Source organism: Primulina eburnea, chromosome 6 (assembly GCF_022965805.1).
Source record: "Primulina eburnea isolate SZY01 chromosome 6, ASM2296580v1, whole genome shotgun sequence".
Lineage (NCBI taxonomy): Eukaryota > Viridiplantae > Streptophyta > Magnoliopsida > Lamiales > Gesneriaceae > Primulina > Primulina eburnea.
The window spans coordinates 31,818,593-31,831,957 of NC_133106.1; the positions used below are offsets into that span (position 1 = coordinate 31,818,593).

Here is a 13,365-nt window from a genome sequence, read left to right on the forward strand (position 1 = left end):
CAAAAATTTATGAAATCACTCATGATTATGTTAGCACGGCAAGAACGGTCCACATCTGGTACAATATCTTCAAGTGATTTCTGGTTTTGAAACGGATTTTATCTAGAAAATTTAGGATCACTTGATATATTCATTTTAAAAAAAGAGACAAAACGGGTCCCACACTTATCAGACATGCCACCCGGAGAAGGTCCACAGCAGCTCGAGTTCTCGCACCTGAACAATTCCCCACATTCAACGACCACAGTCCACGCATGACTTAACCTAACAATATTTAGGTCTAATCTAACTTTTAAAAAAAGACATCCGAATCATAATACATATTCATATATTTTTTCGTTCTATAGCAATTTTTCAAATTAAATCAATACGTCAAATATAATATAAAAAACTAAAGGAATAAAAATATCAAACATGTGTAAAATGATCACTAAAAAACAACCCCTCTAACAGTTTTAGAGTTAAAAATACTAATCAAGTTTGTATAATCAAGTTATTCAGTAATTTATTTCTCCATCGATAACATAGTCAATCTATTCAATCTTTCTCATGACATGGTTGATCGGAGAAAGGTTTTGATGAGCTTTATCTTTGAGAAACTTCGCTCTGCACTTGTTACTGTGATCGGGACAGTCAACAAGATTTTATAAACAATATGAACATTTGAAAGCTGGATAAACATTACATCCATCAAAATTTCAGTAAAAACGAGTAGATTATAGATAACACATAAATCTCCGAAGAAAGTAAAAAACTACAATAAAAAATTAGAAGTCCGAACAAAGCAAATACAAAAAAAATAAACTTACAGATCCTCACGGGTCTTTCAATCAAACCTAAAGACGACACAACGACTGGAGTCGATTAAGACGTGTCTACAAATAAATATTAGAGAATAAATCGATAACAATCCTAAACAAGTTCCATTTAATACATACTTAATTTTGACCTATCTAATAACTAAAATTATATATAATAATATTTTTAAAAAAAAAAAATTAGACCCCAAAAAAAGAGATAGATCATTGGACTCATTTACCTTCGACGGGCCTGAGTCCACGGCGGCGCTTTCTAGTCTCCACGACCAACTCGACCATATTACAACTCCAAGATGTCCGCTCTTATTCATCTCTCAATTCCCACTTCATCTCTCTGTATCCATGCACCTCGGCGCTCTCAATTCTTCATCCGCCCACCACTCATGACCCTATCCAAACACTCACCACCTCCGCCGCCGATTCGTAGTATTCGCCGCCGCCGTCGGACAAGACACCACTCTCTGGACACCTGCGCCGCTTGTGAAAATCTCCCCCGCCGCCGAATCGCTCTTTAATATAACAATCGACGTCTCTGATTGTTTCTTCTTTCATTTGACTGTATGTAGGTTCTGATTGTTTGCATGCTTAGCTTCGATTTATTTTTCAAAAATTTGTACCGCGATCGATCAGTAAATATGCTGCGATCCTAATCCCTTTAATCTCTATGCATTTTGTGGGACCTTTCTGTTTCATGTGCCAATCCATGCTTTAAATCATTTAAAATGGTATAGATAATATCGCCATATAGTAATACTTCTGTGTGACTAGATGAAGTTAGAGTCTTGCTAAATACCCCACTGACAGGTGAGCATGCATACATCCATGGGAGCACCTGCATGCTGCAGCCTAGAATCTCCTGTAGCAGTTTCTGAACACATTTCTTCAGGTTCACCTTTTTATAAGTTTTAGGAAATTACAATTATGTGGTTGGTCGTGATGGGCCTAACCAGAGATTTTATGTTCTGTGAACTAATTTTTACTGATCATTCAAGTATTTTGTTACGGTGCACCTATTACAAATATGATATTCTGGGTTACAAGGACATCCCTACAATCTTGCTTAAAGTGTCTATTGTGTTGTGGCAAAATTAATCCTAACAATGTACCATTTGATCATGTTTTATTTTCGTTTTGTCTATCCATTGTTTACTTCCTTCTGTGATTATCACATGCAGCCCAATTCAATCTTTGATTGAAGCAGGCTTTGGTGCTGATAAGAGAGTTGACGCCAGACTCTATTATGGTGCTAGAAACCTTAATAGGATGGCATATCGGGTATTAGAATTTTGCTTATAAATTGAGGATTTTTCACGTGCACTCGAGCTTAGGAGTTGAAATAGGCACTTAGGATTATATTTAGTTGTTTTGTTAGCCAAGTTTATGCATTTTCTTTCCAGGAAAGGTTTAAAGAGTGGAAATCTGCTGGAGTTGATATTATGCAAGTGTTATCCCAGCCAGATGATGGTTGGACGGGGGGCGAGGTTATGTGCATGTGGTTATCAGGCTTATGTTTCAGGGAAGAATATGGAATAACTGTAGTTTTTGTATTTTGTTTATGTTAAGACCTTTGCTTTTGCGGGCTGCATTTGCTACAGAGAGGAATATTTAGTCCTCAGTCCACTGGTGCGGTGCTCTGTGGTCAAAAACAGATGGCTGAGGTAGACATATCTTAATGCCGTTTATTATAGCAGTAGCTGTGTCGCTTTGATAGTGTGCGGTCATGTCAGTGGATGTGTGTTCATGTAGTGGTTGTATTCCTCTGTGCAATCAAATCGTAGAGTCACTCCAACATGGTATCTTTTCCTTGGTAGTGCCCTGGATAATGAAACCAGCATTCTTATCAAATTCTTTGCTTCTTCCATCCTACTTCTCCCTGTGTAGCATAGAATCTACTCAAAGTCTGATGTGCTGTTTAAAAGGCTCTCAGGATTCTAGTGTTTGAATTGTTTTTATTTTTTTCCGGAATAAGTGATAGATACGAAGGGAAAGATTTTTAGCCTTGAAACATTTATTTCTGGATGTAAATCATATCTCAAGTTCGTTGGTTTCCTCACTTGTTCTCACATTCCAAAATTTAACATGATACCTATGTGTGTGCTGGGAAATACGCATGAAAATGCAGGAGCCTTATTGGCCCAAGATAATGACGACGGGAAGGAAGGTGCATTATATTATTTGAGAAGAACGCGATGAACGCCTTGAATCGTGCTTGAATTTGTTGATCTTCAATTTGATGAAAAACAAGATTCTTTTGAATTTGGGTTAATTTAAGGAAGAACACGATGAACGCCTTGAATCACGCCTTGAACTTCGTTGATCTTCTTGAGTTTGAAGAGCTTGAGTTGAGAGAATTTACGTCTTGAATTCTTCTCTACTTCTTTGCCTTCTGTGTTGTGTTTTCCTTGCCCCTCCGCTCCTCTATTTATAGCCGAAAGATGCAAATTCTTTCCATTTTCATTTGATGAAGTGTCGTGATTTGATTGGCCCCTCATGATTGATATGATGATTTATTTCCATTAACCATAGTCAAATACTAAAAATATTAGTATTCTTTTCCATGCAAGATTGGATTTTAATACTAAAATGTTAATATTTTCTTCTCTTTTTAGCACAAGATTGCAATCTTGATTTAAAATCTTGATTTGGTCACACAAAATATATTAAAATATCAATTAACTATTTATTATGTAGTTGTTGGCGTGAATGATTGTCTTGTACCATCACTACTCCCATCAGTCTTGCTTTCTAGCCTCGTTCTCTTCAATGGTTTTTTGTTCCCCAAATTTCGCCTGACCACGAAAGGCACAAACTTTGACTGTACAATGTGCTTGAAGCATAGACTCATATTGGGAGAGTGACATGTTTAGCATAACTAGGGAATAAGAAGCTCGGTCTACAGCAAAAGAGTGGCAATACAACATTTAGTGCCTATCAGCCTTTTTAAGCCTGGAGTGGTAAATTTAAATGTTCTTGGGCAGCCGTAAGCCGTAAGCGTTAAGATTTTTGAAGCAACCATACAAGGTTGGACGAGAAACAAAATATGCTGATTTTCTTAAGCACCTTGTGGATTTACAATGACATATTCAAGTTGAGACCCAAGATTACCTGGTAATAATATAGTTGAATGTCATATCCATTATTGCCATCGTATTTTAAATATTTTGGTGCTGCATTTATAGCCATTTGATACATATGTATTCTTTATCTGGTGATTCTTGCAGGTTTGAAATTTAAAATATATGTATACATACATATATATACATATATACACACACGCATACTGAAATTGGCGACATGTTCCTAGTGTCAAAATTCCCATTCTTACTACACTTGCAAGATATTGACAATGATATTTGGTTTTATTGCAGGAGGTCACTTCAATTCTTGTGGTCGATGGAGTATCAGGCGAGAAGATTTTAAAGAACTTCTGATATTAATGTTCCATTGGGAGGTTTTCACATTGTATTATTGTAATGATCCCAACATCTTCATTCATTTGCTCAATTCGAGCATCAAGGATCAGCTTATTAGAATCGCGAAATTAAACCAATTTTGTCAGGCAAGGTTATACATCCACAACTTTCCCACAAAATCTTCCTCCAGATAGTACAGTTGCCAACCAGGTACGGCACAAAAAATGGACGAAGTGGGAATTTTAGTTACTCTTGTTTATTCCCGGGCTTGGAAAATAATAAATATCTAACTTCTGTGAATTCAAGCGAAATGAATATTAAATTTGATAGTTTGTCATGATCTTTTGAGCAATTCCAAAACTAAAAGAAATGACAATGAAACTTAGGAAAAATATAATTCTAATGTGATTATGTATATGTAAATCAATAGAAAATTACAAAACGGAAATTATAATAATAGTTGACGAAAAAAATGGAAATTGTTTATAATAGTTGACGAAAAACAATTAAAATCTTGAACAACAATATGAAAAGTGGTTGAACTATGATTATGAAATTCTGCATGGAGTTTGCAGGACTTGTGCGTTGTGAGTTGTCGATTTTCCTTTTTTGCTCATAGTCCAGGAAATTTCTCCACTTTACAACACACGGTCCCACAATCTCATCCGGTATCTAATTTGTTAAAACTATTTTGAATGATTGATGGGCTTTTATGCATCGACTAAAATTCTTCCTTGCCCTTGGGCTTTCCAAATATTGAGCCTAATTTTAAGTTTTGGTGCAGACAAATAGGGATGTAAACGAACCAAATCGTTTGTGAACTACTCGAAACTCGATTCAATAAAAGCTCGTTTGAGCTCGTTTAATAAGTCTCGTTAAGATAAACAAACCAAACTCAAGCTTTACAGTATTCGGTTCGTTAGCTCGTGAACATGTTCGTTAGTGAGTTCATGAGTAATCTTTTAGATGAAAAAATAATAGTTTTGATATTTGATTTAGATTTTGCATATTATTTATTAAATATATAGAAAAATCTATTAAATTTATTTATTATAAAATTTACAAATTTTAATAAGAAGATTCTTTAAATGTATAATTTACTTTTTAATTAATTTAATGAAACTTTAAATGTATAATTCATATTTATTCAGTTTGTTTAGGCTCGATAAAGGCTTGAATAAGCTCGTGAGCTATGTATATATTCGTTAAATAAAGTTTCGGCTCGATTATAAACGAACCAAGCTCAAACATTCAAGAGTTCGGCTCGACTCGACTCGATTACATCCCTACAGACAAATGTCTTCATGCATTGACTCATTAGTAGTGGTGTATAAAATTTCAGTTAAACTGAATTAATTCAGAAATTCAGTTCGCTTAATTAGGAAGTTCGGTTTTGAAATTTTAAACAATCGATTAATTAGGTTCGGTTTCGATTTTAATTTGAAAAATTCGGTTAAATCGATTTAGTATATATATTAATTTAAATTATATATGGACATTAAAAATACATTAGAAAGAAGTCCAACTTCTCATAGATTAGAAGGAAGCTCGTTCATCCAGTGATTTTACATGTTTTTTGTTATGTTTCTTGTTATTTACGAGCTCTGCAATGTTTTCTTATTTTTTTTTTTTGTTAAAATTCGCATTTTTTAAAATATCGGTTATTTCGGTCGGTCGATTTGAAAATCGGTTCGATTAATTTGGTTTCTATGAATATTTGGATCGAATCGTTTATCCGAAAATAAAATCGGTTAAATTAGTTATAAATCGAATAGACCGACTGCACAACCCTATTCATTATACCAAAATACTTATATATAACTCTTTTATACAACTCAACTCGTTTTCATTTTCATTTCATTAACCATTTGGCCCACAGCTTCTTTTAACAATTTAAGTCGTTGGCATGATTAAAAAAAGCTCAAGTTTGCAAGTGGTTCCGTAACTAAATTCTAAAACAAGATTTTTGTCCCGCTTTTTTCCTCCTCCTTCCCCATACTTTCTCCAGAAATTATGCGTTTTCAAATCCCCAACTTCCTTTGCTTGAACACTTATTTCAGAAATTTCCTAACAAATTATTGATCATCATTTCACCTACACTAACCAACAACATTCACGATCGGCCTCCATTGTCGCCCAAACATGCACATAGCCTGCGCTTGTTGCCTTGGCGTCGCACAACTGGCTGTCTCAGTTTCTCACATCGTTGTCCTTGGCAGCCATGGCCTCAGCTTCTTCCTCCCCTGCGCAATTAGCTGAATTGAGCCATGTGAGCCTCCCTTCAGGCTTCATCGCTGATTGTGCCTTCTGTATCGCATCAACCCATGCAGCTCATGGCCTTAATTGGTTTGGCTGTGGCTATCAACCCGTTCGCCATCATCTCTCATTCTTCTTCTCTGAGGGCTTCCACATGTTCCACCGCTAGTTAAACAAGAAAATCATAAGGCCAATGCACCATTCGCGTCAGGTGCACAGCCTGTTGCGCTTGGGGTTGCCGCTTTTATAGCCCAACTTGTCAGCTTTGAATCCCAAGCGATCCCCCATATTTTTTCTTCATCTTCTCCCTTGACAACTTTTTGTGTTTTGTGCTAATCTTGATTTCTTTACTTGCACCGTTAATGTTTAAATTTGTGGGGAGTGACATGGTTACCTAATCGGAGTGGAATATTTCTATCTTGGCTTTTTGTGCTTTGAATCTTCTTGAGGCTGGCTTATGCTAGGACAAGAGGTTAATCTCTTGTAAATTAGGACTAATTCCTTGGCTGAGTCTTGACTCAGCATATCAAATCGACTTGTTCTAATATTAAATTTGGTAATTGTTATTATTATATATTGTTAATTTGGAGAATTAGTTCTTATTAATTTCAAAGCCATCTAAGTCAGATGTGTGTCCTTTAAAATTCTTTTCACAAATCCCTCCTCAAATCAAACAGTCTCTCCAAATCAAATCCATCAATCAAGCTCAACCTAAATGATTATCAATTTTAATGGAACTGCTTAATTACTTAATTGTCGCTGAATGCAAAATGGTGTGTAAACTGAAGTTTAGCTTTAATCATTCCTTTTGGGACCTGTGGCATTGTTCACACCTCTAGTTAAGCGGACAGAGTTTCAATGCATAATTATCTTTCTGGATTAAATTTTTTACTCTCGAAAATTTTTTTCTGATTGTTTACTGTTTGGTTGTGAAGGATTGATATCATCAGTATTCAGTAGTCATTAGGTATGTTTTTTTTTTATCTGGTGTAAATCAGCAGTGCAGTGATTTTCTGATGACTAGAAATATCCAGTGTCGTGAAATGATTGACGATGTTCAGTGGAAGATATCCGGTCTTAGTTTCCAGGATGATAAAAATACTTCTAGGGACTCATATCCGTCTGTTGGGCACCCATACAGAAGCAATATATTCTCAACAGCAACCTGACCCAGCAGACATACCCACTTCTTCTTATGTGCAAACCCCCACTTACCACCAGCCTCCTCAACAACCATCGACACACGCATATTCACAAACTCCTATGGCACCCCACAACAACAGCATCCTTCATATCATGCGATTGTATCAAGTTCTCCTCAACACCAACAGCCTTCAGCGAACCATGAATACGGCCGACGTGGGTGCTGTTGCTAGATGGCTGAGACAGACTTCCTACGTATATCTTGCAAAATCATCGTATACTATTTGTTTTGTACATAGAAATTATCCTTTATGTGAGAAATATTGACAAATAGCCTCGTTTGTGTCATGATCCCATCGTACTGTCTTACGGGGATCAACAAATATCGAAATGGGAAATAATTGAGCCAATTACAAGTTTACATTCTATACTATATTATTATACTATATTATTATATAACAATGGGAAAGCTACCCCAATTATGTAGGCCTTATTATTATTATTATTATACTGAAAATAAGAAAATTTAAAACAAATCGGAGCTGGGATGACTACCGGATTTGGGGTAAGCAATTCAATTGAATTTAATTTTAAGTGTCGATGGATGAACAAGTACACCGCAATATGCATGCATGCAAGAGATATGTGTCGATGGATGAACAAGTACAACACCGCAATATGCATGCATGCAAGAGATAGGTGTCAATAATATAATGACAATCTCCCTGCAGGATCCTATATAATATATATACATCAGTCTCTTTACGATCATTTTACCCTAAAATAATTACAAGACAATATATTACTCGCGTGGATAAGTAAGATAAATTATGGCAGGCTCAAAAGGAGGCGGTGGTGGTGGAAAGGGTGGTGGTGGCGGCGGAAAGGGTGGTGGAGGAGGAGGTAAAGGTGGTAGCAGCGGCGGCACTGGTGGAGCGAAAGGAGGAGGTGGTGGTGGTGGAGCAAAAGGAGGTGCGTCTACAGCACCGTCGGGTGGCGGCGGCGGGGGGATGATGCATGCTCCAGGCGGTGGAGGGTCTTATATTTCCAGGGATGCATTTGAAAGCAATCCTCAAGGATATTTTGCTGGATTGCATGCTGACCAGAAGGGATCAAAATAATTCACTAGTTTCTTATATATATATATATATATAGATGCAGATGTTTAATTAGTTTTTTTTGTCATGCTCTGGTGTGATTTATTTTGCCCCTTTTTTACTTTATATATATATATTATACCCCTTTGTTTCTGGCCCTTGGATCTGCCCGTGCAGGCAGTGCCTGCACGGGCAGCATCGAATTTTCCACCCCGAACCGTGTAATTCAATTATTCTCATAGGGGAGTTTGTTTTCCATTCGTGTTCTGTTTTTTTTTTACCGGACGTACAATATTGTTTTCGAACAAAATATAACATATATTATTCGCTTTTCAAGCCAAGTACAAACTTGACAAACATATTAGAGTTAAATATGGATTAAATATTAGAGACCGGACTTTGGTCCTAGTGCTACCCTCTTTCCCCGAGTTCGAGCCCGCCCCCACCCGTAGTTTAGGAAATAAAAAAAATGGATTAAATTATATTCTCAGGATTTTTTAAGGTTATGTTTGGGTTGATGTGTTTCAAATAGATTTTGATTAATTTGTAAACAATTTTAAATTCATGGTTTTTGATTAATTTTATTGTTTATCATGGTTAGATCAAACTCAATCGCTTATAACTATCTGTCGTCGGTGGAAATCTGACTTTCATCTCGTAGATTTTAATTAATTTTACTATTTAGGATGCTGCGATAATCGATCAAATTCTATATAATTGAGAAGAAATCAAAATCTATATAATTGAGAAGGAAATAAACCATAACAAATAACAATAAGGCAAAAACTTGTGTGAGACGGTCTCACGGGTCATATTTGTGAGACGGATCCCTTATTTGGGTCACCCATGAAAAAGTATCACTTTTTATGCTAAGAGTATTATTTTTTATTGTGAATATGGGTAGGGTTGACCCGTCTCACGGATTATGATCCGTGAGACGGTCTCACATGAGACTAACTCTAACAATAAAGTGTTATGATATGATTTTCATTCATAAATTTACTGTGTTATGATAAGATTTTGAATGTAAATGTTTATGTAGCTTTTTTTTTTTAATAAGATTGATGTATCAGATTTTTTTTATTAAGATTGCTATCTTAATTTTTCTATTTATATATATTTATATATTTTCTATTATTTATATTTCGAATAGGAGATACCGAAAGATATTTATGTAATTTTTCAATTTCAATTCTTTCAAAAACACCTATTTGATGTGATAGTGAATGAATATAGCTGATACATTGTAATAGAATATCTCGAATCACTATATTATATATACCCGAAGTACGTATTATTTCTATCGAGCATGATACATGGTTGGTGGAGGAAATAGGTTACCACCAAAATTATATTTTCATAATTATAACTTAACATATATGTATTGTATATGTATTGAGGATTCAAAATATCACTAATTGATCACTAATTGTGCGCCGACGAAAAAATGATGTGTTTGATAATTTGGAATTTTGAATCCAATTACAATATTTATTTAATCTAGTATGTTATTACAAATAAATTGCTTTATAAGAGCTCTAGTACACCGAAGATTTAATACGCATTTTTCTGAAGAAAAAAAACAACAAATTTATTGTTAAGAATTAATGTTATTTTTATGTCTCATGGACAAGTTTAATATCGAGACAACAGGTCCAGCAGATTTTAAAATAAAATCGAGTGATACACAAACTCAGTTTCTCAAAAATGGTATGGTATCAATATCAATATGATAAAATAAATGTCACAACTGATATTGAAATTTTCTCACATTGTAAACATGAAGTTTATTGATATCGAAAACAAAAGTTTAAGGATGTTATATAGTAACTATTTTGGTATTACAAATTAGAAAATTTTATACCAATAAAAAGTTCATTGATACAAATACTTCTATTGTTTGACATGATTGATTGATTTGAGCATCTCAGTTCTATCTAATATAACAAATTATTGATAGTGCAAAAATATTATAGAGTGGGTCTCATGTGAGATCGTCTCACGGATCTTAAGTCGTGAGATGGGTCAACCCTACGGATATTCACAATAAAAAGTAATACTCTTAGCATAAAAAGTAGTACTTTTTCATGGATGACCCAAATAAGAGATATTATGTCTCACAAATACGACCCGTGTGACCGTCTCACACAAGTTTTTGCCAATATTATATTGATCAATAAACTAGAACTTCTTAAATATATCAATGAGAAAATTCTTGAATCGATTAATTACAAGATTATAAGATTTTAAGAATATTTGAATTGTTAAATTTGGTATCACTATCAGTTGTTCGAATTGAGACTGAATCCATATAATTTTCTGGAATGAAAAGGTAAATACAAATATGGGTCAGGTCCACTGCTCGCGTCCTTATGTTCAGTGGCGGAGTCAGGATTTGAAATCTGCCCGGGCTAAATTTTTTTAACGAAAATAAAATAATCCATAACAATTAAAATCATAACTATGATACATGTTCATCGTAGTCTCAAAAGGTTTCTCATTAACAAGATGTTCAATATTTTGGTTATTGAACTCGTAAGATTCAGAAACCGACAAAACATTGACAATGTAATATTATATCTCTATCATCGCCTGCAAAAAAATTTAATGAAGATCAAATTTGAACTAAAATCAAATTACATAGACATAATATTACTAAGATTATTTTTTTAACGAAAAAATACACAAATAATCTGTATAGACATAATCTTAATATTGAAGCTGTGATCTACGATTCTTCGAAGAATAATATTCACAATTATAGAATCTGAGTCTATATTTGAAGCAAACTCTCTCTCAATGTAGATAATCATAGAATCTGTCAGAAAACAATCTCTCATTTTACTACGAAGAACTGTTTTAACATGCTTCATAGCCGAAAATGCACGCTCCGTAGTTTCCGTGGAAACAGGCAAAGTTAAAACTAGACGGATCAACTTGTCAATCAAATTATAATGCTGCAACTTTTTTGTTTCAAATAACCCTCGCACAATTCTGAGATAGTGGACATTTTCTGAAAATCTTCATGACAAACTACATCGAGCTCAAAATGTTGTAGCTGACATCTCAAATGATGCATTTCCTGTTCAGTGAAGTCCTCGGGATAATACTTCTCGGCGAGAATACAAATCTTGTCAATGTTGAACCATTTAAAATTATCTTTTGGATCCAAAGCAGAGCTGAGAATTAGAAGTTCAACTGTCTCATCACTGAATCTAGAGTTTAATTCTTACAACTGAAAATCTATTGCAACATTAAATATATCATAATGAAAGTGATGTTCAACTGTGATGGTATCCTTTTTCTGGCATGAACGACTAGAATGCTTATAATGAGAACTCATCTCTGGTATATCGACATCCAATCTTGTGCAAAATGATTTTACATACGAAAGAAGAATATCAAAACCATCACTTCTCAATATCAGGAAAAGTTCTTTAGTCGTAGAGACCAAATTCATTGCACTTATGATATCAAGAGATTTTTGTTGCAAGGCACGGCATAGCAAATTTGTGATCCCCATAATTTTATGCATCAAATGCAAAATAAAAATGAAATCAAAAGACTTCATCACTATTAATGAACCCCCCCCACATTGAAGTAGAGGTGCCATCAATGATAATGTTTTCGAGCACATCAATAGTTGCCTCATACAAATCTATCAAGCTGCAAATAGAATCAAAATGGGAGATCCAACGAGTAGTATCTGCTCGATGCAAAGTGTTTCGAGCACATTAATAGTTGCATCATACATATCTATCAAGCTGCAAATAGAATCAAAATGAGAGCTCCAACGTGTAGTACCTGCTCGATAGAGGTGGGCGTTTTTCTTCGGGTATCGGGTACCCGACCCGACCCGACCGGGTAAAACCCGATCGGGTCGGGTATTTTTTTAAAAAACGGGTTCGTCGGGTACCCGATACCCGAAAATAAATTTCGGGTTCGGGTTCGGGTATTTTACCGATACCCGATCGGGTATCGGGTACCCGAATTAGTTTTGTTTTTTTTTTTACTTTTTTTTATGGGTTTGTTAAATATGAAAAATACATGTGTTTTTCATTTTCTAGCCATAATATGATATAATGACTAGTCATAAGTCGATATAATGACATGATTTTTTGTGAAATGTGAAAAATAATTATAATTTTTCAAAAAAAAATCTTAAAAAAATGTTTTTTTTTTCGGGTACCCGACTGCCGGGTACCCGAAAATACCCGAAAATTTCGGGTACCCGAATTATAATCGGGTTGGTGTCGGGTAGTAAATTTTACTACCCGACTTGTCGGGTACCCGAAATTTTGGGTACCCGAACCCGAAAACCCGACCCGCGCCCACCTCTACTGCTCGATGCAAAGTACCAATCTGATTAGCTCCTCGCCCAGTCTCGCGTTCACCGGCAACAACAGAACGTGCAATTTCATTAACTTGATAAGATTGTAACTCGGCATTGCGCTTGGAATAAGATGTAACAAGATTGACAATAGTCGTCAAATTTGAAAAAAAAAAAACAGCCATATAGAGATCTCTTTTTCAACTGCTGCAACTAATGCTAGTTGGAGTCGATGGACAAAACAATGTACATAATATGCATATGGGCAATCTTTAAGAAATAAAGCTTGCAATCCATTAAAAGCACCA

At 35.1% G+C, this 13,365-nt stretch overlaps 1 protein-coding gene across 2 annotated transcripts; it reads left to right on the forward strand.

Annotated features, from left to right (window-relative positions):
* Positions 1–1,387: 1,387 nt before the first annotated feature.
* Positions 1,388–4,425, forward strand: LOC140833480 (fruit protein pKIWI502-like). Of its 2 annotated transcripts, XM_073197822.1 has the most exons (5): positions 1,388–1,704; positions 1,994–2,093; positions 2,216–2,309; positions 2,397–2,476; positions 4,187–4,425. In XM_073197822.1, the coding sequence occupies exons 2-5, from the start codon at positions 2,082–2,084 to the stop codon at positions 4,247–4,249; spliced, it is 249 nt and encodes an 82-aa protein (XP_073053923.1). In that variant the 5' UTR covers positions 1,388–1,704; positions 1,994–2,081; the 3' UTR covers positions 4,250–4,425. The 2 variants fall into 2 exon arrangements, with proteins under 2 accessions (XP_073053923.1, XP_073053922.1); XM_073197821.1 differs by lacking the exon at positions 1,388–1,704 and having other exon boundaries at positions 1,718–2,093.
* Positions 4,426–13,365: the final 8,940 nt, after the last annotated feature.